General features: G+C 52.2%; 11 protein-coding genes across 11 annotated transcripts; 8 read left to right on the top strand and 3 right to left on the bottom strand.

Moving 5' to 3' along the window:
* Nucleotides 1-462: 462 nt before the first annotated feature.
* On the top strand, nt 463-726 carry PG994_003750 (uncharacterized protein; the record flags this gene model as incomplete). Its single annotated transcript, XM_066855159.1, has 1 exon — nt 463-726. One exon carries the CDS (start codon nt 463-465, stop codon nt 724-726), a length of 264 nt encoding a protein of 87 aa, XP_066719437.1.
* Nucleotides 727-1,090: 364 nt separating this feature from the next.
* Nucleotides 1,091-2,809, bottom strand: PG994_003749 (uncharacterized protein; the record flags this gene model as incomplete). Its single annotated transcript, XM_066855158.1, has 2 exons — nt 1,091-2,526; nt 2,794-2,809. The coding sequence occupies 2 exons, from the start codon at nt 2,807-2,809 to the stop codon at nt 1,091-1,093; spliced, it is 1,452 nt and encodes a 483-aa protein (XP_066719436.1).
* Nucleotides 2,810-3,554: 745 nt separating this feature from the next.
* PG994_003748 (insulinase) lies at nt 3,555-5,316 on the top strand (the record flags this gene model as incomplete). The annotated part of the gene is made up of 2 exons (XM_066855157.1): nt 3,555-4,874; nt 4,930-5,316. The coding sequence occupies 2 exons, from the start codon at nt 3,555-3,557 to the stop codon at nt 5,314-5,316; spliced, it is 1,707 nt and encodes a 568-aa protein (XP_066719435.1).
* Nucleotides 5,317-6,436: 1,120 nt separating this feature from the next.
* PG994_003747 (uncharacterized protein) lies at nt 6,437-7,747 on the top strand (the record flags this gene model as incomplete). The annotated part of the gene is made up of 1 exon (XM_066855156.1): nt 6,437-7,747. One exon carries the CDS (start codon nt 6,437-6,439, stop codon nt 7,745-7,747), a length of 1,311 nt encoding a protein of 436 aa, XP_066719434.1.
* Nucleotides 7,748-8,147: 400 nt separating this feature from the next.
* PG994_003746 (uncharacterized protein) lies at nt 8,148-9,491 on the bottom strand (the record flags this gene model as incomplete). The annotated part of the gene is made up of 7 exons (XM_066855155.1): nt 8,148-8,491; nt 8,589-8,684; nt 8,748-8,793; nt 8,868-8,923; nt 9,052-9,143; nt 9,217-9,397; nt 9,473-9,491. The coding sequence occupies 7 exons, from the start codon at nt 9,489-9,491 to the stop codon at nt 8,148-8,150; spliced, it is 834 nt and encodes a 277-aa protein (XP_066719433.1).
* A 2,083-nt stretch (nt 9,492-11,574) lies between these two features.
* PG994_003745 (uncharacterized protein) lies at nt 11,575-12,579 on the top strand (the record flags this gene model as incomplete). The annotated part of the gene is made up of 1 exon (XM_066855154.1): nt 11,575-12,579. One exon carries the CDS (start codon nt 11,575-11,577, stop codon nt 12,577-12,579), a length of 1,005 nt encoding a protein of 334 aa, XP_066719432.1.
* A 1,855-nt stretch (nt 12,580-14,434) lies between these two features.
* Nucleotides 14,435-15,471, top strand: PG994_003744 (uncharacterized protein; the record flags this gene model as incomplete). The annotated part of the gene is made up of 3 exons (XM_066855153.1): nt 14,435-14,509; nt 14,619-14,830; nt 14,901-15,471. The coding sequence occupies 3 exons, from the start codon at nt 14,435-14,437 to the stop codon at nt 15,469-15,471; spliced, it is 858 nt and encodes a 285-aa protein (XP_066719431.1).
* Nucleotides 15,472-16,321: 850 nt separating this feature from the next.
* Nucleotides 16,322-16,768, top strand: PG994_003743 (uncharacterized protein; the record flags this gene model as incomplete). The annotated part of the gene is made up of 3 exons (XM_066855152.1): nt 16,322-16,396; nt 16,423-16,611; nt 16,640-16,768. 3 exons carry the CDS (start codon nt 16,322-16,324, stop codon nt 16,766-16,768), a joined length of 393 nt encoding a protein of 130 aa, XP_066719430.1.
* Nucleotides 16,769-18,336: 1,568 nt separating this feature from the next.
* PG994_003742 (ribonucleotide reductase) lies at nt 18,337-19,704 on the top strand (the record flags this gene model as incomplete). Its single annotated transcript, XM_066855151.1, has 3 exons — nt 18,337-18,366; nt 18,447-18,689; nt 18,757-19,704. The coding sequence occupies 3 exons, from the start codon at nt 18,337-18,339 to the stop codon at nt 19,702-19,704; spliced, it is 1,221 nt and encodes a 406-aa protein (XP_066719429.1).
* A 673-nt stretch (nt 19,705-20,377) lies between these two features.
* PG994_003741 (signal recognition particle 9 kDa protein-domain-containing protein) lies at nt 20,378-20,969 on the bottom strand (the record flags this gene model as incomplete). Its single annotated transcript, XM_066855150.1, has 2 exons — nt 20,378-20,797; nt 20,898-20,969. The coding sequence occupies 2 exons, from the start codon at nt 20,967-20,969 to the stop codon at nt 20,378-20,380; spliced, it is 492 nt and encodes a 163-aa protein (XP_066719428.1).
* Nucleotides 20,970-21,763: 794 nt separating this feature from the next.
* PG994_003740 (uncharacterized protein) lies at nt 21,764-23,279 on the top strand (the record flags this gene model as incomplete). The annotated part of the gene is made up of 2 exons (XM_066855149.1): nt 21,764-22,439; nt 22,492-23,279. The coding sequence occupies 2 exons, from the start codon at nt 21,764-21,766 to the stop codon at nt 23,277-23,279; spliced, it is 1,464 nt and encodes a 487-aa protein (XP_066719427.1).
* Between the last annotated feature and the right edge of the window lie 290 nt (nt 23,280-23,569).

Genomic DNA, 23,569 nt, shown 5'->3' with positions numbered 1-23,569 from the left:
AGGCTCCCGGCAGGCAGCAGTGGTTCGACGGAGACGTGAACATACGCAGTGTACTTTATTAGGGACCCTTTGCCCCGGGTGCATATGCTGGCTTGCATTGGCTGGCTGGGCAGGCAGACCATTACTGTCTCGAGGTTGTTGTTAAGTAACATACATGTTTCTTCGTCTCATCCTTATCCTAAGGCACAGCTTCGCGAAGTAATAAGACAGGATACACTCGCTTCGCGGCACAGCAAAGACCGGAAGATGGTAGCCGCTTGCCTCTTGCTCTCCTCCCATCAGTACCACTTCCCCACGATTACTGTAAGTGCCTTCGCTATCCAAGGTGGATAAATGATGTTTAGACCATCGGGTCGCAGGTTGTCATCTGGTTTGTCTTACTTCGTTGGTTTTCACATAACCATTTGTAGCTGGGTTCAAACTCCTTCGACACTATACAACAGCGGGGAAGGAGGGCGAACAATGCGGAGGGGTTCCCAACGAATTCCCATCGGAAAGGAGGTGTTTACCAAAAAAAAAATCAACGACCTCGTAGGCGGAGTCTGCGCCGACATGAAGGTCAACGTCGGCATGCCTTTCACGTGCACGCTCAGCTTCAAGGAAGACGGCGACGACCCCAACTGCGGAGGTAAGGAGGTCAAGAAGGTAACTGCCGACAAGGGCAAGGACGACAATGGTGTCGAGCTCTCTGACGAAGTCAAATTCGTACAGATTACCTGCTCGTAGGGACACTGCCCATGTTCGAGAGGGCTTTCTAGTCCGGAAGTTGGTGCAGGGAGGGACGAGGGAATGGGATTTGTACACGGAGGACTGATCTTCTTGATCGGTGCCAATAATGGCACTATGATGACGTTACTATGCCGATTGGGATACTTGCCTCTCCATGGATCTTCAGTCGCGTGGCGAGCAAGACCGAAGTTGCGTAAAGGTGTCCCAGATCAAAGTGGACTGCATAATCGATTGCTCTCTATCTAGGTATCCTGCTCTATCTCTATCTATACGCTAATTCTCTATATCTATATCTATCTCTATCCCTATACGCCATTTCGCTACAGGAAAGTACTTAGTCAATTTTTACGGAATGCATAATCTAGAATCTCGAGGTGTGTCTTCCGAACAGCCAGGTAATACACCAGTAGATCGGCACCATGATCTTGTTGCGGACGCTCATGCTCTTGGTCAAGTAGGCAGTGCGCCAGAGCACCCAGGCGGTCCAGCCTTTCATTTCGTCCGCACTGCTCTGGTGAATGGCCTTCCAGTTGCCGAGATAAGCCATCGTTCCCAAGTTCTTGAATTTGAATTCCTTCTCGCCCACGTTCCCTTTGTTGAACGCCTTGGCCAAGTATGCGGCCTTCTGGTTGGCGACCTGGGCGGTGGCCGGCAGCGCTTGGTCGGGGAAAGCCGCACAGTCGCCTATGGCATACACATCAGACATGGCACCGGGATTGGGATATGTGTTGCCATTCTCCGGCGGTGCGTCTTTGGGGACCACGTTAACGCGCAAATGGCGGTCAGTCAGTATGGAGCCCGTCTTCGGGTTCTTCTGCAGCCTGATCGTCTGGCCGCTCAGTTCTTCGGCTTTAGCTATGGGCGGGCAATCGATAGCCTTCCCAGTCAGCTTTTCGATGAGCGGGTTTTGCATCAACCCGGTCGACCAGACGACAATTCCGGCGTTGACTTCCTCATCCCCGTACTCTTTAATCTTCAACTTCATGCAACCTTCAGTCTCCTCGTCAGGCCGTATCCGGGTCAGGTGATGCTCTGTCTTGACTCGAATACCCTCTCTCTTGAAATGGTTCATGGCATAAGTCGCCAGCGTCTGATCGAACATGGGCAGGACCTTCGGGGCCACGTCGTAGACAGTAATTTCGATGAACTCCTGGAATCCCGGATAGAGCTTCAACAGGTCATCTCGGATCAAGTCGTGCAGTTCTGCTGCGAACTCGATTCCGGTCGGCCCGCCACCGACGATGGCGAAATGCAGCAGCTTCCTGCGCTCCTCGTCGGAAGTCGTGGGCAGTGCCGCTTTCTCGAAGAGCTGAAGAACCTTCAGCCGGATCCGGCGCGCATCGCCCACGTCGCGAAGGAAGTATGCGTGCTCCCTCACGCCCTCGATGCCGAATGTCTGGCTGTAGGAGCCGCAAGCGATGACCAACTTGTCGTAGGGGACTTCAAAAATGGGGCCTTTTTTGATGGGCAATTCCGGCGACTTATTCTTACTTAACGCCTGGTTCACTTTCGAGCGCATGTCATCAGACACATTTGCCTCGACACGGATGACTTTGCGGTTGAAGTCGATGTCGTCGGCCCATCCCTGGTGGAAGTGGTCCAGACCGAGCCTCCTCACAGATTCGAGGGTGGCGCGGAACTCAAGGGTTCCCACTGCGGTGCTGGCTAGCAAGGGCGTGAACACGAAGTAAGATCGGGGGCTAATCATGACCCTTTCAAATTTACTCGGGTCCAGAGTTCGTGCAAAGCCATAGCCGGCCCATCCGCTGCCGAGAACGACCACTCTCTCTTTTTTGTCTATGGTAGTTGGTTAGAGCAGTTTCTAGGCAATACGGTATTCCACGATGTCATGAGGACTTACTTGTCGTTCCGCTCTCTGTCACTGTGCTTGCTCGACGCACAACTATACCTGAGCATTGCGTGCTCAGCTTAGCCGCAAGTGGATTCAGTAAGGGTGACGAGTGGCTAGGGAGAGCCCGCCCCAACGAGGCGGCCCGGCAGCTCGTGGTTGTCAACATTGCTACACCAAGAAATGTAAACAGGATGAGAAATCATAGGAGGAACTTCGCAGGTCGGCCATTGTGTATACTAGGGATATGTATACTTGGGATATCTGAACCCCGAGTCTCGGAAGTCACGGGATGATGATGTCAAACTGATGGATGACTGATTGGTGAGGCAAGAAGGTATTGACACGATAACTAGAGGGGCGGGAAGATTTTGTGGAACTCTCTCTTTACTGTTCATTAGCTAGCCCGGCAGTTAGATGACCAAAATACAGGTGGCTAGCTGGGAAATGCAGGCTTCTCTGGTATTAGCCGTGGCGTTCTGTGATCAGAACAATCCTTCCGTTCAAACGTTATCTTGCAAGCTTGGTCCGGCTCCGAGTAACATCCATTGCTTTCTCCTAGAGTACCCGGTTTTTGGTTCCTTGAGTCCGCGACAGCCCCCACCACGGCAATTTATTTTGCACAGAAACCTGGCAATCTCCAAAGGCATTGGACAATTGAGACTGGTAGCATCCTCCATAGTATTCGCTGTTTCGTACACGTCTTCGTGATAGAGGCCCAATATTCAGAAGCAAATTTAAAAAATTTCCATGGCGCTGGCGGGCGAGAAGCAATATGTCGAGCCGGCCTGAACCTTTTGAGTTCGGCGGTTCGGGGCTGTCGGCGTTACCGATAAGCCCGATACCATTTTTTGTGCCATGGAACCAACGACTGGCGGAGCTGTCAATCAATTGAGCTTAACTGAGCCTCGCCTCGTCATTTTCTGTCGATTAGCATCACCGCCAGCCCACACCTACCCTGCAGCCAACAGCCAAGATGTTTCGGGCGCATGGTTCTAGATCGCTCAGAAGAGGCCTCTCCTCTTCGCTTGCTTCAGTCAGCAGAGCATCTCAATCATGGACGGCGCGATCACAGTTTAGGGCACTGGCATCCGTCTCAGTGCCCCCGCCAAAGGTACGCAACGCAACGAGCGCATACGCACTGCGCCTGCGCAGAGACAACTTACCCGGCATACTGACTTTACAAACGCAGGAAACCACGGAATTAGATCAGATAACGACCTTGCCGAATGGTGTGCGAGTAGCATCTGAGGCCCTGCCTGGCTCCTTCTCGGGTGTCGGTGTCTACATCGAGGCTGGTTCGCGATTCGAGAATGGCTACCTGAGCGGAGTCAGTCACCTGGTGGATCGCCTCGCCTTCAAATCGACAACGAAAAGGAGCGTCGAAGACATGCAAGAAGCCGTCGAGTCTCTGGGAGGAAATATTCAGTGTGTCTCGTCGCGCGAGTCGATGATGTACCAGGCGGCGACCTTCAACTCGGCCGTACCACTAGCGACCGAACTTCTAGCAGACACGATAAGGCATCCGCGCATCACCGACAAGGAGATGGAGGAGGAGCTGGCCACCGCCCAGTACGAAATCGAGGAGATTTGGAAGAAACCCGAGCTCATCATTCCCGAACTGGTTCACCTGGCAGCCTTCAAGGACAACACTCTGGGCAACCCGCTTTTATGCCCCGCGGAACGGTTGCCTGAAATCAACAAAGAGGTTGTCAGATCTTACAGAGAAGCGTTCTACCGCCCGGAGAGGACCGTAGTCGCTTTCGCTGGCGTACCGCATCAGGAGGCCGTTTCACTGGCCACCCAGTTCTTTGGTGAAATGGAAAAGCGACCGCCCCTATCACGGAGCGGGTCGGAGACTTCTCTAGAGTCAGGGGGTTCAGCGAGCAGTACGAGCTCTTCTACGTCGTCATGGTCTTCAGCGGTAGTGCCTCTTTGGAATGACCCGACAGGCAATACCCCATTACTCCCAACACAAGAGGCATTGAGGGCTCCTGCACACTACACGGGCGGGTTCGTGTCTCTCCCGAATTCACCGGTTTCCCAAAACCCGATGCAGCCCAATTTGACGTCCCTTCACCTCGCTTTCGAAGGCCTGCCCATTGCCTCTGACGACATCTATGCCCTGGCCACCTTGAACACACTCCTTGGCGGCGGCGGTTCTTTCTCGGCCGGTGGGCCCGGAAAAGGTATGTACTCGAGGCTTTACACCGGCGTCCTCAACCAGTACGGCTGGGTCGAGCAATGCCAGGCCTTCAACCACTCTTACACCGACTCTGGCCTCTTTGGCATTTCAGTCCCTATGTCTTCCGGGCAAGACGCAGGCGATGCTCGACGTCATGTGCCAGCAGCTGCGCGGACTGACCCTCGACACCGGCTTCCAGGCGCTGGGCCATACGGAGGTGATGCGCGCCAAAAACCAGCTGCGGTCGAGTCTCCTGATGAACCTGGAGAGCCGCATGGTGGAACTCGAGGATCTGGGCAGGCAAGTTCAGGTCCACGGCCGCAAGATCCCCGTGCAGGATATGTGCCACAAGATCGAAAGCTTGACGGTGGAAGACCTCTGCCGCGTCGCTAGCGAAGTTCTCGGCGGCGTCACCGTAAACGCCGGCAAGGGTAGTGGCTCTCCGACCGTCGTTCTGCAGGAAGCTTATGACCCCACCACGACCTCTGCCAAGAGGATGACGTGGGAAGAGATGCAGGAGAGAATCTATAGATGGGGCCTCGGTAGGAGGTGATTCAAATCTTCACTTACTTTTATTCACCAGACGACCAATGAATGAGTCAATGGATAAAATAGATGTGTGACGTGGTGCGGTGGTATATTTGAAAGATCACGAGACTACATGAACATACACTATCGATGTTGGTTGCCTTTTGCGAGGCTGGCCTAGGGGCGACGACGACGACATTGTATCTGGGGGGGACTCATGATTTCCCTCCTTTGGCGTTGGGAGGAGCCGTGTACAATATGTCAAATCAGATGTACATCATGTGTATTATAGACAAGATGGTTTAATAATGTGAGCGCCTTCTAGGTTATGAACAGCCTGAACACCAAGTCGGCGGTTCCTTCTTCCTCTGCCTCCTGTGATTGTCTGGCTTTGTGGCCGTCTTGCTCACTGTATGTGGCGTCACTTGATAGCGATTGAAACAGTAGAGGGAGCGTCGCGGCATACTGTCTGGTGCGGTGAAGCAAGTAAACCAGCCTTGTGACCTGTGAAAACGTGTCAGGCAAAGCAGCGCCAGACGGTGCAGTTCCGAGAACCACGTTGAGTGGCTGGCATTGAATGGTTGACTGCAAACTCAAACCTGTTTCTTTTTCCTTTCTTTTTTTCAGTCTTGCTACGTCAACAGGTGGAGGTGACCCCCTATCAGGGGCGGGCTATGTAGCCGTTTCAATACTATAAATAAGGCTGTCGTGCCACCACACACACCTATCGGACTAAGAACCACGGCATGGACGAGTCACCCTATCCTCTCTCGTGTTCTACAACATCTTGTTTGTCCTGCATTCTGGCTCCGAACAGGAGCAGTGAGTTCATATTCGTCCGTAGGCCCAGAGCCTTATACGTTTAGTCACCATCCTACCTATGAAGTCATTAGGCTTACCCAGAACCACCTTGCGGCTGGTATACAGCCGTGTGCCTGAACTGTTGCATATTGTTTATTACCTATAAGAGCTCTCTTTAAAGTCTTTCGTGCGTCTCTACTACGGCTATTCATCTTGTTACGAAAGCTTAAATCTAAGTAGTCGAGCGTCTATCTCAAGGACTTGTTGGTTTACTTGGACTGTAGATCTAGCAAAGACAGGAACCGATACTTGACGCTTATATCATCACGATACAGCACTTCAAGATGCAACGTTACCACATCTTTCGCGTCTGGATATGGGAAATCCTCTTTGTCATCCTTGCCTTTGGTCTTTTCACCGCTATCGCAGCCTTACTTGAGCTGAACAACAACATGCCGGTTCCAGACTGGGGCTATAACCTCAGCTTCAACGCCCTCCTTGCCGTCCTCTCGACTATCCTTCGCGCTACATTGGTCATCCTCGCCTCCCAGATCATCTCCCAGAGAAAATGGGAGTGGTACACGGAAGAACGCCAGCGCCCTCTATCCCATTTGCAGCAGTTCGATGCCGGTAGTCGTGGCACCCTCGGCGCAATATCCCTCCTTTCTACCGTTATACTTAGAGATGTTGCAGCACTCGCAGCCATCGTCGTCTTGCTCGCGTCGTTTCTCATCGGCCCCTTTGTTCAGCAAGCCAGCAGCACAACCGATTGTTGGTTCGTGCTTCCGGGCCGAAACGCAATGTTGCCCTTTGCCCACTACGTTCCACGTCGGGGTGCTTTTGAGAGAAATGAAACGGGTTGGCCTACACAGGACTTGGTGGCTTCCATATTATCGGCCGTAACGGTCACTGACGGTGTGGAAAATCGGATAAGCGCAACCTGCACCACGGGAAACTGCACGTTCTTTGATGAAGGCCAAAGGGACACACTGAACATCGCACACTCCACGGTCGGAATGTGCAGCAAATGTATCGATATTTCCTCACTTGCTTATGTATTGGAGAAGCCGAACGGCCCGACCATCCACTTGAAAAACATCCCTGAAGAGTATGGTGTTTTTGGTTCATCAACAACGGTAGAGGCCGTAATTAAAGGGACCCACGATCTCGCCTGGCTGGGAGATCTTTTCACACCAGAACTCAGAGAAATATCTAGATGGGCTTACGTCAACGCTACCTTCCTTGCAAAGGGGCAATCCCCAACGACCGCGAAAGATAAGGTTGCAGCGGTATGTTGTCTGTATCCTTGCCTGAGGACATACAACGCTTCCATCGACAACAATCGACTTTCTGAAAGTGAAGTTCAATCAGAACCCATGCAGATACTCACGCCCAGATGGGGTACCCCCATTAGGCCAGGGTTTATGAGTAGTGACACACGTTATATCTCACAAGACAATGGCCTGTCCAATTTGAATCACCATTATGGCGCAGTCGACTCTTCGTGCCTTAGAAGGAACATGTCTTCTGACTCCATATTGTCAGATGTGGTCCTGAGCAACGTCGTTGACTACGGCGGGCCTGGCCACTACCAGCCCGTACATCAGAATAAGCCGGATGTTGACGTGGACTCATTGCTCGAAGCGGACGAGTAAGCAAGATACTGCAGTACTATAGGGAAGTATTCACCGCCCGCCAATGACAAGTAATTTTTATACTTCGGTATTGGAGTCAACTGGGTCATGGATCAGACAGTCAACCCCCATGAACAGCATACCATATTATCCTTTTAGTGGTTTGTTACGTGTGGCTTTCCCAAGACATCTCTCTGTGGGTAATCTCCCTTTCCTTTCTTTCCCCCTCCTTGAAAGCAGGAACAGTAGAATGAGCCTGAATGCAGAGAATCAAAGCGCTCGCTGTTGCTGACCTATTGGAAAGCCACCTTCCCATACAATCGCCATACCTCGACAATGTTCTCTCTTCCTATCTTTTCGGTCGACAAAACTTCCTTAGCCAGTAGATTGAAGTCCCAATCGGTCAATTTTCAGGCCCTTCTTAGACCATGGACGCCTCCCCCTTAGCATGCCGGCTCTTGTATCCAGGCACGATGCCCGTCAGGTCGCCGAGCGGCAGCTGGACGGGGAAGTCGACGGAGGCGAGCAGCAGGCTCAGCAGGATCCACCAGCCCACAATACAAGCGAGGAAGGCGAAGGCGCCGCCGGCGACCTGCAGGCGGCCCGCGAGGGCGGCGGCGCCGTTGTACGTCTGGAAGAAGGCGCCGGCGAGGCAGACGAAGGTCATCAGGAGCCAGAGGAAGAGGGCGACGAAGGCCATGTTGGTCCGCAGCGCCGCGATCATGAAGAAGAAGCAGAGGAAGCCCATCCAGAGGAGGATGTACGCTGTAGGGTTGGTTTCGTTCGAAGTTAGTTTGCATATGCTTTGATTTTTGGGGAGGGGAGGCAGTAAGGGAGAATGAATAGGCAAATAAGTACTTACCGAACTCATTCATGAAAGCTGCCTGGTTCGGGTAGCCCTTGACGATGCCATAGACTCCATCTTGTAGCGTCACGGCGTAGGTCAACCAGAAGGCGCCTGAGAACTCCTTGTTAGAGCCAGGTTATCGAAAGGGGGAGATGGATCGCTTGTATGACTTACCGAAACTTGTGAATACCGCGGCCGGAAACGTGTTGCCGCAGATAAGCTATTGCAAGATCAGAATCACGCGAAGAAGTCGAAGCCTGAGGATCAGGGCCATCATTCGGATTATACACATACCTCAAAGACTCCGCAGACTGTCATCATACCACCGCCAAAGAAGAAGTAAGCACCCACTATTGAGCGTCAAGTTAGCGAGCCATATATGTATATTCTTTTTCCCAGAGGGTTTTTCCAGATGTCGGATTCTTGGGATTGTGTCCCATATTCGTTTCCGGGGTTCTCGAGTAATGATAATACGTACTGGCAGCGAGACCAAGATAGGGGCCGGCGCCATGCCATCCCATGAGGATATTCGACAGCGGCGTGAGGCAAAGCAGGAACCCAATTAGACCACTTCATGGTAGAGAGCTGTTAGTTGGCTTTTTTATGGAATTGCTTTCTCCTCGGGTTTATTATGTTCACTTACATAGGAGTAGGGTTGCCCAAGTAATGGCGGATGCCGCTCTTTCCTGCTGACTCCCGAGGTTGCAGGTACAGCTTCTCGAATAGCTCCGGTGATAGAGATACCGCTCCCGCTGTGCGGATTTTGTTGAGCGCAGGTGCAGCTCCGAGGTCCTTGTCCAGGTATTCGTGGCTAACGTAGCCATCTGGTACTCCCAAATATTGGTTAGAAACGAATGGATCAAAGAGTCAGGCGGGCAGCGGTCAGGGAGAGAACATACTTTCACTGTTGGTCGCCATTTTTCTGGATTTGTCTGTGTAGTCGGCTGTGACTAGGTGGAATGTAAGGCCTCAAGGTTCTTGATACAGTAGACACTTTCAGAACTGGGGGTCTTGAAGGTGAAACGGCTTTCATTGGAACCATCACCAGGCCTGGGGATATGGAGGTCTATAAGTGATATATACACGACGCCGAGTGCCCTGACCCCGACTGGCTGGGACCCCATGTTCGTAGGGCTCATAGAAGCTCGCTCTAGATCACTAGCCAATGCTCCTCCCCAGGTATGCACGAGTCGCTCATCACTTGTTCTTGCAGCGTCTGCTAGTATTATGGGTGTTGGCGATCCGTGTGCCTGGGAGGAGTGCAACCTGGGACAGGTAGATAGATGGTCCACTCGGAAACGTTTCCCTCGTGGAAACTAGCCACTAGATACGAATTCTGTTGAGAGCCTCCGACCGCAACTGTAAGAGCGATAGAGCAATGGCCTTACGGCGAAGCCCAGGATTGGTCAGGATCGGGTTGGCCAGGACGAAAGGGCTGTTAGTTAGTCGGTCACCCCTGCGATGTAAGGAGACGCGAAGAAAAGACCACACGGATGGATGGATGTCACATCAGACTAATAAAAAAGAGCCGGGGAAATGCGGGGTCTCCGCTCAACCCGCCAGCACCGTTGAACCCTATAGAGCCCTGAAAGCATAGCTGCCTCAGCTTGTAATTGGCACGAGGTCAGCTTCTTCCCCATATATCGTACGACGCTGGGACCTGCACACGTTCATTCGGTGGCTGCAGTAGTTGGAATGCTAGCTCGAAGAGGATCAATATTCGGGTGTAAGGACGTTTCGTCGGTATGGCCACCCGAACGTATGTACAAGTCAATTGGGATTGGCTAGGGCCTGCTGTTTGTGGTTAGCAGTGACGATGGTGTATTGGATACATGACATGGCTGGGCAGTGATCTAACGCTCCTGAGGTGCACCGCTCTGGAAATCTGCTTTGGCGATGGACTGCCTACTTGCACTACCGATGCCTAGATTATGTCGAGCAGTGAAGATTGATAGTCCCGTATTCCCGTCGTTTTGTCCCTAAATGTGTCGATGATCATGTCTTGTTGACTTAATGGGTACTAGCAGTTCTGTTCTCAGCTCTTCCGTGTGGGTTGCTACATGTGGTTATCATGTTGTCAGTAATTCCGTTCCAGTCCAGTTTCTTGCGTCTGTAGAGCTGGTACCCATAATAACAGCGATTTCAGTAAAGCACATTGTAGCAATAAGGGGCATGACAGGCATATCCTGTCTACTATGAGGACAAAGTAAACAGAAGGCTGGTTTCGAGACCTAGGACGCTAAGGAAATTTCCCTGGACTAGATTACGCCATCCAGAGATTAGAGTAGCAATTCCATTTAAAAAGCCGGCACCGTCCCATGTAGGCGTTCGTCAAAGATGAGCCGGTTTGTGGGAGCTAACAAGTGGTGTTGGGGCTACAAGCAGTGGTAGTTCGCAGGCTCAACAGCTGGCTCTTGCGGGTGTCCGGAGCAAAATTGTTGACAATTTCATGAATCGTCAAGTGGCCATTCCCACGTGGACATAACAGGTACCAGGCGTGGCTTTGTGAGTAAGGACGAGGGGGGATATACTCCTCCAGGAACATCGAAGGTTTCCCTGTTCTGTAGGGACTTCAATATTCGTTTTGAACTCCATCGACGGAGCAACTTGACCGGTGATGTGCTTATCCCCCTCCCTGTAGTATAATATCCATTCCAGATGTTTATTTGATGAATCGACCGGGAAGCCTACACGACGAAGCCACAAAACGACGAAGCCACAGAGATGTGTTCATTCCCAGTATATTCAATACTCCCTGAATGTATATCAGCTTTTCATTCTAAGAGTAAGTAGGTAGGTGGTTTGACTTACTCGAACTCGAAGCTGGAAGGAATTGCATGCCGTTTCATGGATGTTATCAGTGGCAGGTGGGGCGGTGGAAACCCCCGCGGTTACATTGGAAATTCGTATAATTAATAACATGCCCGTGTATTCCTGATGTCAGATACAGATTCTATGAAGGGATTGCCTTCCTCCAAGATTCAACAATACGTTATATAAAATGGCGCCTCGGGTCCTCGTATTCGGGACTGGCAGTATAGGTTCGGTCTACACCTACCTACTCTCCAAGGCGACCCCGTCCTCCAACATCACAGCGATATGCCGCTCAAACTACGAAGAGGCGACCAAACACGGCCTCACCATTCAGTCGACATTATGGGGCAATGATCTGAACGTAAAGCCGACTGTCGCCAGAACGGTGGACGAGGCGGTTGCGCTGTCCCACGGCGAACCATTCGACTATGTCGTCGTGTGCTCCAAGGCGATTCCCACGCAGCCGTCCACCGCCGAACTGATCCGGCCCGCAGTGTCGGAGCGCACCGCGATCGTGCTCATCCAGAACGGCGTGGGCATCGAGGCGCCCTACGCCCAGGCCTTTCCCGCCAACCCGCTCGTGAGCGCGGTGGTCTACCTGCCCGCGACGCAGATCCGGCCGGCCGTAGTCGAGCATAAGGAGGTCGAGCTGTTGCTCCTGGGCACGTACCCGGCCGCGGCCGGCGCCGACGCCAAGAACGCTGTCAAGGCCTTCGCGGAGCTGCTCGCGGCGGCGGGGGCGAGCGCCAAGGTGCACGACGACATCCAGGCCGAGCGCTGGACGAAGCTGCTGGTCAACGCGGCGTGGAACCCCATCTGCGCCCTGACGCGCAGCCGCGACCAGCAGTTCCTCAGCAGTACTCGTTCGGATGGGGACGACGAGAAGGCGCTGGACTTCATCCGGGACGTCATGAGCGAGGTCGCCTCGGTGGCCCAGGCATACGGCTACAGCAATGTCAACGAGGAGATGATCGAGTTCCAGATCGGCCGGGCGTCGGTTCGGAAGGCTCCCGGCGTGCAACCCTCCATGTTGGCAGATGCGCTGGTAGGGAAGAGTATGGAGGTGGACGCGATCGTTGGTAATGTGGTCAAGCTGGCGAAGCAGAAAGGCATAGCGGTGCCGATACTGAGGACAATATACCTCCTCGCTAACGCCCTTGACAGTAGCTTTTCACGTAAAGAGGCTTCCTGAGTAGTATATAGCACACAATACAACAAGGGCTGCTCGTCCAATTAAAGCTTCACAATTTCATTTTGCACGTAGGGCGGCTCGCATTCAATGATACGTATCATACATAATAGAGCAGGCCCAAAATATATTCTAGGGTTGCTCTACAAAACGACAATTGGCAACGGTCATATGCTGCATGGATCATTCACTCTCGTATCTATCTTGACTTCGCTTGGTAGCAAAAGCGTAATGCTGAGTGTCGTTTTGAGGTTTGTTAAGGTTCTTTTAAGGTTGTCTCCGCCTTTGGTGAAAGGCAAAAAAAAGAAACTCGTAGGAACGCATCTTATCGCCCAAGAAATGGTCGATCTGGGGGTCGAACCCAGGACCTTATCCGTACATAATCAGATTATGTGTGAAGGATACGTGATAACCACTACACTAATCGACCTACGAGGTTTAGTGAAATAAGGTCTGCTTATCGCATTATATAATGCCTGTGTTGTAAATGGTGTGGAGGTAGAACACTCTTGTGTATATGGCGTTGTGGCAGGGGAGGTAATGTGGCTTACGACTCCACACCTAGTCGCATTCTATGTATCCCAGGGAAGTTGATCTCATGGCTTTAATACGGCTTTCCAATGCCAGAATATAAGGGGTTTAATTCGTATAGTATTCAGGACATTTAGTAAGTCGTAAGGGAATATGGAGACTACCCAAAGGGTAAACAGCCGCTGACGGGAAACACTTACAAATCTTAGGTAGACAGGAGCAATCATGTTAGTGGTATTAATGGCAATGAGAATGGCTAATACCACCAGAACAATGAGTTTCGGCGCAGGCTAGCAGAAAATTAGCTGGCTGGCAACATAATCGCTAGCAATATAATAGCTACAATTGCTGGTGGGATAGCTGGCACCAGGATATGACTTTGCTGGTAGTAGGACAGCTAGTAGTGGTGAAATTAAGGATCACTGGCAAGCAAGAATCTGGGCTCAATAATATCCACATAGAGTGAGAAGAGTATCTCTAAATGACAAAGTGACCAATCTTACCTCTGAGCTAGAATGACATCACGGTAGCATGGCTCGAGCTGTCATGCATCTGTAATATCGTCTCCCTCGAGACGCCAATGGGCTATCGTCAACAGTTCGATGGGCGTTTGTTGACCACGTCACCTTGGACAGAAGCAATAGCAACATACGGTGAGCGTTTGTTCGATTATTAACGGGGAAGTCTGCTCAGTTATATCATGGTTTTCGTTTTGTGTAATCTTCCGGGAGGTCTATCAGGTTGAGGCGAATTACACACGTGCCAACGCGATGTTCATAACCAGCTGCCAGCCCCGATACGGAGTACGACTAGCCCACCTAAAAGCTTGAGAGTTCTGCTTTGCCGATCATCATTGCCACACTAGCCCGCATTTCACCTAGAGAGCCCCAGTCTGCAGGGGCCTCCCCGGCAGATGACAAGCAGGTGCTGGTGACATCACTGGCTTAAATGCGCCTGCAATGAACCAGGAATGTTGAGCTGGCAAAGCCCGGTGGCACGACGAGAAACGAGGAAACCTGGAATTGAGACATAGTTTGCCAGCCATGATAATATGCAGAACCGATGCCAATGACACCAGTTGCTGCTTAATGTACCAAGGTTTTTAAGGGTACTGAAAGACAGCTGACAGTTCGCTTGGGTGTTCGAATCGCAATCTACCACTTCTTAATTTACCCCCCTGCAAACTGTTCCGGATCTGTTTCGCACCTCGCATTCAAGAGGCCGCCCAAGGTCACTCGTTTTTATCAACATCCAGAGTCGTCAACCCAAATTCTTGCAAGATTAACCCAATACAACAAATTATTATACGCAAAAACAATCGCTCGAAATGGCAGGCCTCATCCTGAAGCCACTCATCACAAAGGTTCTCGGTGAAACTATCGAGAACAAGTTCGGCCGTGAGGTTAGTATTCCCGATCCTTCGACCCACCCTCTTCTTGGCTCTTCGCATCGCCCGTTGCGCCTCACGAACACCTGGAGTTCGGCCTCGGCTAATGGAAGGAAATCTACAGGACCCATACTTCGAGAGCGTACCGGCAACCAGAATTGTTGGCAAGAAAGAGAAGGTCAAGAAGGTCCGCAAGGCTCTGCCGCCTGGCCTCACTGACCATGACGCAAAGGTCTTGACCAAAGTCAAGAGACGTGCCTACCGACTTGACTCCAGCTTGTTTTCGTTATGTGGTATCAAATTCGGTTGGGGCAGCGTTATCGGCCTCGTTCCAATGTAAGTGTATCCTGCGCTCTTGGATCTGTGCTATATGATTTCACCAGCTAACGACGTTTGCGACTCACAGAGCTGGCGATGTAGTTGACGCGATGTTTGCGATGATGGTCGTGCGAACCGCCAAGCAGGTCGAAGGGGGCCTCCCGTCTAATGTGTTGATGATGATGTATTTCTGGGTGATTGTGGACTTCATCGTCGGCCTGGTGCCCTTTGCGGGCGACATCTTCGACGCCATGGTGCGCGCCAACACGAACAACGCCATCTTGCTCGAGAACCACCTGCGCGAGAAGGGCAAGAAGAACCTGAAGAAGAGCGGTCTCCCGGTTCCTGACGTCGATCCTAGCGACGCTGATACCTTCGACCGCATGCAGCACGAGCGGGAGTCCGACCGGAGGGACCACATTTTGTCGTCGCAGCCTCGCCGCAACGAACGCATGACTGACGATCGTGACCACCGCCGTCAGTCGTCGGGTGTCGCATCAGCCAAGCCTATGCGGCCTAGCGAGGCTCGGGTGCGCGATGACCGCCGGAGCGGCGGCGGCAGCTTCTTCGGCTGGGGCAGCAGGAGAGAGCGTGTCGCCGATCCCGAGATGGGTAGGACCGACGATCGCCCCTCCAAAAAGGCCAGCCGACGGGGATAGTGGACCTAGGTGGCTTTGGCCTTTTAGAGGCATCGAATTGCTGGATAGAAATCTAGAACGATTGTGAATGCGTGGAGAACACCAAAATGAGCGAAGTTGCGTTTGCCCCTTCTGTACATCATGAGATACGAAACGGTTTTTATTGGAATCCTCTCTCGAGTTAGAGCGATATTGTTTTCTACGACACGCTGGCGAGTTGGCAATGCATCAATACGAGCGATACCCGGGCTATATGATCTACAAGTTACATAGGCCAAAGACTAGTAGAAAGACAAATTAATGTTTTTTTTTATCTAAGACAAGAGTATTTGCCCCAAATTAAGCGATGCTCCAAGTTTGACAGCAACCGTGAGGACCGCAAACTATATTATGGTGATGTCTCCGCAAGTCACATAGCTCGGCCGACGGAGAGTTCCAGAGAGAAGCAATCGCTGGGTAGGCATTCTGAGCCTGTGCGTAGCCTCACTTTTATTTCTGTTTCTGATGTAAAGACTACAGAAGCGCAGTTTTGCTGACCTGCGGTAGCTAACGCTATGAACAACCCAGTTCGGGCCATTGAAATCATCATGGAAGAATAACGAGCAGTAGCATGGCAGGACCTCAGCTTCTCCAAAGTCCCCCGGCCGATTGTACGCGGACCTTGCCGATCCAACACCGAGACGCGACCCACTAAAATTTCCCGAAGCTCTGGGCTAGAATGAGCCTCTTTTGTAGCCGTTGCCACCTTACGGCTTGATAAAGCACCAACTCTATCCAAGCGAAACGAAACGCATCTACTCCCTATTCCAGATAACATATACGCATACACACGTCTCTAAGCCCTTTATTTACAGACACAACCGAATTCAAAATGGCCTACCGTTTCCTCCGCATCGCCCGGCCACTCTCCCACCTCCGGCCCTCCTCCACCACGCCACTCACCACCGTCACAACCCGCCGCGCCGCCTCGAGCTTCGCCTCGTCCCCCGCGCCCCCCGGCTGCCCGCCGAGGAGCAGGCCGAGTTCGAGCGCCTGCAGCGCGCCGCCAACACACAGGAGGGGTTCAACCCGTCCTCGACGCCGACGCCCGAGCCTTCCGTCACAGTAACAAAGGCGGCGACGGAGACAACACCTACAATCGGGGAGGAAAAAGGCAGCACGGTGCAGCCCAACGTGCCGCTCCCGGAAGGGCGCGCCGCCCGAGTTCGAGGGCGAGACGAACCCCAAAACGGGCGAGGTCGGCGGGCCCAAGAACGAGCCCTTGCGATGGGGGGCGACGGGGGATTATAGCTATAATGGACGCGTTACGGACTTCTAAGACCGGACATCATCGTCATGCTGTCTTCAAGATTTAGCGGGGTCTCCTGCTCTCTCCGGAGCTCCCGGTTATACATATCGCCCTAGACTCCACAACGAGCGAGAAATTGTCTGCTCGCGTCACAGAATCCGGGGTACGTGACGCGAACCAGGATGAGCTACGTGTACAAGACGAAGAAGAAGAATAAACGCTCAGCATGTACAAGAAATTCAGTCCTGTTCGTAAAGATGGATAGACATACCAGTCTCAATTACGACCTGGTCGACGCAAACAAATACCTGTAATTATAGCTATTGAATATTCTACCTGGAGAAGTATATGTGCTCGTGGAGGTGTAGATGCTCGAGTATAATATCAAATAAAAGCCAAGACGGATTAGCATGGATATATAAAGTACCCTGCTAGCGATTGAGCAGCAATATTATCTCATAGGACCATTTCGATAGAGCATGGCATGGCATAGTAAACCGAATTGCAGCTAGCTGTGGAGAATCTGCTGATTCAATGACCCGGGGATTCCATGAATATCTCGAATTGAATTGATAATCGCTGCTAGTACCCCTAGACCATCTGAGACTAAGCTTGTGTTACAGTACGCGTGGATGCCGGGTGGTGACTCAAGAAATCAAGTATGTAAATGTGCCCAGAGTTGCACTACCAGTAGGGTAGGCACTACTTTTCCAACATAAGGTCAACATTCCATCCAGATGGCTCGATGATCCCCCACGTATAACACCGATATGCCCGATACGGTCCGCGGAACTCGTGGCAGCCTTCAACATTTTTCGGTGATCGTCATGTTATGAGGGTCGACTCAATTAATCATGCATACATCAGCGTCCCATAAGCAAGCAAGTCATCGTGTGTAACTCCGTAGTTCCGTCGACCAGACTAGACCTCGAAACCGATGGTACGGTGATAGCTCTGTTAGGTGGGTTGTTATCAGATCCGAGCTTAATGGGAAAGGGCATGAAGACGCGTCTTGCATCTTGCCAAAAGCGCGTCGAGCTACAGGGAACCCTGTTATGCTTTACTTACTATACACACATTGCAGAGGATCCCTGGGGGGCCGAGCACGGCGCCGAGGCTTTTGCTACCGGGCGTAAGCGAAATGGGCGATGAATGGTGGTGCTTCAGGCGCGTTTCTCTGACAGGATCAGGTCACTAGAGGTGTCCATCTTGGGAAGCTAGGTGGGGGGTGCGGTGATGGGCTACCCCTGGCAACGCGAGAAAAAATGGCAGTGGCTGGCGGGGTGGCCTGCTCGTTGAGTGCTTTGAGTGCAGAGCCCTTCCCGGAGTCTAAGACAAAGCTGCAAACGCGTCTTCGGAGCGACCCACTTCTTCTTTGGACGCGATCTCAAGTCCAGCTATTAAAAGTCGGGTCACGCTCCTGGGAAAGGCAAATTCATACAGCATCATTTCAACACACTCTCCAAACCACTTTACACGCAAACCCCTCGACGCGGTAATTCATATTGAACTCTTCAACTTCATTCTCTCTCTCTCTCTCTCTCTCTCATCGCACTCTCCATCTTCCATTCCACCTTCAACCCACTCCCACATTCACAATGACCGCCGAAATCACACCCTCCAAGAAGGTATGTCCATGACGTCTTGGCGCCACCACGCGCTTCTCTCTTACAAAGGAATACACGACTAACGCGTTGCACTTTAACAGGTTGCCGATTCAATTGAAGCATTCAAGATGGAGTCTCCCGTGAAGAAGCTTGACCTGTCCGCTGACAAGGAGAACGCTCCCATTGATGCCGAGGTCGTCGAGTCAAAGCGCACTGTCACAGAATCCAAGAAGGAGGTCGCCAAGGGCGGCGTTGCACCCACAATCAAGCCCGAGGAGGCTGATGAGCCCATCCTGCGGGAGAACCCCTCGCGCTTTGTGCTCTTCCCCATCAAGTACCACGAGGTAAGTCACGCGTCTTTCACGCGTGAAGTGCCCCGCAGACGCGACTCAAAGCTAATCCCTGAACTAGATCTGGCAAATGTACAAGAAGCATGAGGCTTCTTTCTGGACAGCCGAGGAGATCGATCTGTCCAAGGATATGCACGACTGGACCAACAAGCTTACCGACGATGAGCGCTACTTCGTCTCTCACATCCTGGCTTTCTTTGCTGCCTCTGACGGCATTGTCAACGAGAACCTGGTCGAGCGCTTCAGCGGCGAGGTCCAGATCCCTGAGGCCCGATGCTTCTACGGTTTCCAGATCATGATGGAGAACATCCACTCCGAGACCTACTCTCTGCTTATCGACACCTACATCAAGGAGCCTGCCCAGCGCGAGTACCTCCTGAACGCCATTGAGACCATTCCCTGCATTCGCAAGAAGGCTGACTGGGCTCTGCGATGGATCTCTGACAAGAAGTCCACTTTCGCTCAGCGTCTCATCGCCTTCGCTGCTGTCGAGGGTATCTTCTTCAGTGGTGCTTTCGCCTCCATCTTCTGGTTGAAGAAGCGTGGTCTGATGCCTGGCCTGACCTTCTCCAACGAGCTTATCTCTCGTGATGAGGGTCTCCACACCGACTTCGCCTGTCTCCTGTTCTCCCACCTGAACAACCGCCCCAGCAAGGCCGTCGTTCAGGAAGTCATCACTGACGCTGTCGCTATCGAGAAGGAGTTCTTGACCGAGGCTCTGCCTTGTGCCCTGCTCGGCATGAACGCCGACCTGATGAAGCAGTACATCGAGTTCGTTGCTGATCGTCTCCTGGTCGCTCTCGGCAACGAGAAGGTTTACAAGTCCAGCAACCCCTTCGACTTCATGGAGAACATCTCCCTGGGTGGCAAGACCAACTTCTTCGAGAAGCGTGTCGGTGACTACCAGAAGGCCGGTGTCATGGCCAGCACCGTGAAGAAGAATGCCGATGACTCGCCGGAGCCTCAGAATGAGAACGGTGGTGACTTCTCCTTCGACGATGACTTCTAAACAAGTCGCCTCGATGGCTAGTTGTTGCTTACTCTTCTCCTTTTTGACGATACCCCCTCCATTCTTACGGATAGACCTACACACTTTTGTATATTTGCTCATGGTCTTTTCGGGCGCAATTTCTTTTCTAATGCTTCTCTTGCATTGCATGCGAAAAGCATTGGGAAGTCTGGCGAGCAAAATTCGTCGACTGCGACTCATGGTCGCAGAGCGGATCCAGAACATATATTCTCTCATCTCCTATTGTTTGCATTTTCTTGTTTGATGTTGGTCGAGGCCGATGTTGGTTATAGATACAACCAGCGTCTCATGATACAGGCGTTCAGGGGCAGGGGAATGATATTGTGGCCTCACCCCCTTTTGGGGTGCTTGGCGATGTACAGCAATGGGGAAAACGAGGTTACGTCTGGTTAATGTTGGTGTATTAGTAGTAGTACACAAGTGAAGAAATCAAAAAGATTAAACAAATTCTCAACCATTGCCTTTGCTTTATCTTGTGATATAGTGTCTGGAAATCTAGCCAAGCTTTATGCGTTCTAAAACATAAGGGACATCATGAAGCTTATGAACCTACACTCAAGATTCGTTTGCACAACTTTCTGTTCGCTTCCATGATACACAGTCGAAAAGATGAGATGACATAGTTTCATTATTCGTGTGTGTATGCGAGACTCTATTTCTTGCCCTTCTTCTTCTTCCCCTTTCCACCACCACCAGCCGCCGGTGTCGGCTGTTGTTGCGCCGCAGGAGCTGCGCTGGTCGTCGTCGCGGCCGCCTCGCTCTTCTCCGCGGCCGGTGTGCCCTCCTCGTTGGCGGGCGCGTCGGCCATGATCTCGTCCTTCAGCTCGGGCAGGCCCGCCATGGGCCGGCTCAGCTTGCCCAGGCACAGGATCAGCCGCGACACCTCGGCCGCCTTGCTCGTGCGGTACTTGAGCGTGACGCCGCTGACGGGGTCGTAGGTCTTAAGGGCCAGGCAGCCCCGCGCCGGCTTGGCTGCTGCTGCTGTTGTTGTTGTAGGTTCGGCGGCAGCGTCGGTGGGCTTGGGTTTGCGCACTTTGGGGGTTTTGATGGAGTATTTGGTCGTTATGCGCGTCTAGGTGTCAGGTTAGGAAAAGCTGCCGGAGAAGGCGCGTCGCTACAGTTGAATAGCAGGAATGCATGGAGAACGAAAGGAACGGGCGGGTGCTGCTTACGGTCGTTGGGCGCGCTTCAAGGAGACGCTGCGATTCCCGTAGCCATTCTTCGGATTTGGCGTAGTGTGGCATTTTGAAAGGCGATCTGACAGATAGGTAGGTAGGTGGGACGATGCCACCGAGGAAAGAGTGTTTGCGTCGCTTCCCCTGATTAATGGGTGTATAGCGTCAACTACATGCAAGGAAAAGGGCCGTAATGGAATATTTGGCCGTCGGTGTCGTTGGGCGCAAGGTCAACGTTGTTCGCTTTTTCGGCGGGCTTGGTGCTATCGATCTGGTTGTGCACCAGATGGTGTTTGATAGATGGACAAGGCTATTGGGGAATTTTTGTGACGTTTAGTGGGGTCGACAGCAGTTCAGCCGCCACATGGAAATCGCGGGGAATTACCTACAGCTACAGCTCCTCAAGCTTCAAGGGAGCACCGGTTCAATACTTCGCTTGCATTCAAGTCAATGAGGGCTGCTAGGTATCTAGCGGAAATAACATAACACTACCTTAAGAAATCGCTCCGGCAGCCATGTATCGCCAAATACGATCTTGCACCTCAATGCTACAGCCAATATCCTCTTCTCGGTGAGCGGTGAAGTCTGGACAGGGAACTCGCAGGGGTAGCTTGTACCGGCCCCCCTCCCCACATTGGTGAATTGAAAGAGTTCCGCCAGCCAGGCTGGGATGAAGCCTCGTCTTGCTCTTGATTATTTAAAATAATCCCAACCTTTGCGAAAACCAAGCCATTGACCTCTCATTCGACTCTACAGATAGCCGACTCCGAAGCAAGTATAGTCGCGTAACACAGTATAACTACACCTCGTCATTTACACGCATACACACAGTAGCAGCCGGTCGGATTCGACCCTCCCGAATAATGTCATCCACGCCGATGGACCTGGACCTGAGCGAGGGCGCGTCACGCGCGAATGGCACTCCCTCCTCATCCCTCAACATAACACGTACACTTGGAAATAACATGCCAAGCACATCACCTATCCCAGAAGTCATTGGCAAGTTTGCGCCAACAAAGGTACCAACCCGCCCAGCTGTTGATTTCGAGGAGGCGCGCCTCTCCGAACTTGGTTTGCGCCGTTCTACTTCAGCCTCCAAAACCAGCATTCTTGCGCCTTCAGCCAGTGTTGGTGGCGGCTATAAGCTCTTCTCGGCGCCAGAGGAGACAGTGTCTTCTTCCATTACAGCTATAAAGGGGCTATTGGCCTCTCCTGCTAGTGCAGCTTTCCGATCGTTACCAGACTCGCTCTTGTCCATAGGCGAAGGCGACGCTGTTGTTGACCCAGCTTCTGATCATGAACAGCTATTCAAGCGCGAAGGCATTAAGGATGACCGACCGAAACCGCACATTCTCAGTCTCGATTACGACGACCCCGGCGAGTTGCTCATGACCTCGGAGAGCGACGAGACGATCCAGATCTACAAAGTCCGTGAGGGACGACACGACAAACAACTTCTCAGTAAGAAGTATGGTGTCAAGCTGGCGAAATTTACGCATGCTAGCTCTAGCATAGTCTACGCAAGTACCAAGGTGAATGGTATGTGCTCTCTGGGACTCGGCGGTGGGAAATGATGCTCACAATGCTGCAGATGCTATACGATACCTCACAACACACGACAATGCCTTTGTACGCTATTTCGAGGGACACGAGGGTGCCGTCACATGCTTAGCCATGCACCCAGGCAATGACGAATTCATTTCTTGCAGCAAAGATAATACGATACGGCTATGGGAGGCAGGCACTCGTAACGCAACTGGCGCCCTGTACCTGAACACACCGTATCTCGCAGCGTTCGATCCTAGCGGTGACGTCTTTGCCGTGGCCTCCCCGAACAGTGGCCAGATTCTACTCTACGACCGCCGAAACTTCGACAAGGCACCATTCTCGACATTCGACGTCGTTGAGAGCTGTGTCTTTGCTGACCCAGACCATGTCATGAATGGCTGGACCAAGCTTGAATTCTCCAATGACGGAAGGTCCATCCTCCTGGGCACGAAGGGCGGTGGCCATTTTCTGCTCGACTCCTTCAACGGCTCGATGCGCGCCTACCTGCGTAAGCCGGAGAGTGGCATCAGCCGACTTGCAGCGGGTGAAGAGCGTGCCATGAATGGAGGATCGTCGGGTGCCATGGTCGAGAGCAGTGGCGATTGTTGTTTCACCAGCGACGGCCGCTACGTCATCAGCGGATCGGGCGAGAACGTCTTGGTCTGGGACACGATGGGACAGGTAAACGCGGAGGATAAGACCTTGGATCCGATACATAAGTTCGATAACGACAAACGGCGCGCTGCCGTGGTGGCTTGGAGCCCACGGCACAACTTCTTTGCAACCGCCGACCAGGACTTAGTATTCTGGCTCCCTGATTTGCATGCTTAGTGTCGGAAGAGGAGCACGTTTATCTCACCTAGCAGGCCGTAGTGAATACAAATTCGGCTTTGCTAATTGAGTACGTATGCATCCCCCGACCAACTCTGGCAGCACATGTCTCTAACCTGGGATTGAAGGATGCTTCAAATGAGTCTTCGATCGGAGGAAATGTCTTCATCTTTGCAAGGCCGTTTACTCGTACTAGGGATAATAGCTCACCCATCTCTTCTTGGGATAGCATTGGAAGGGACGGCGACAGATTCGAAGTAATATATTGTCCATGATACCCCTATGTTGCA

The sequence above is a fragment of the Apiospora phragmitis genome (assembly GCF_038363925.1).
Source record: "Apiospora phragmitis strain CBS 135458 chromosome Unknown utg000004l:1.0-3135199.0:1.0-3139288.0, whole genome shotgun sequence".
Lineage (NCBI taxonomy): Eukaryota > Fungi > Ascomycota > Sordariomycetes > Amphisphaeriales > Apiosporaceae > Apiospora > Apiospora phragmitis.
Note: the sequence above shows the minus strand (reverse complement) of the source record. Positions and strands in the feature narration are given on the sequence as shown.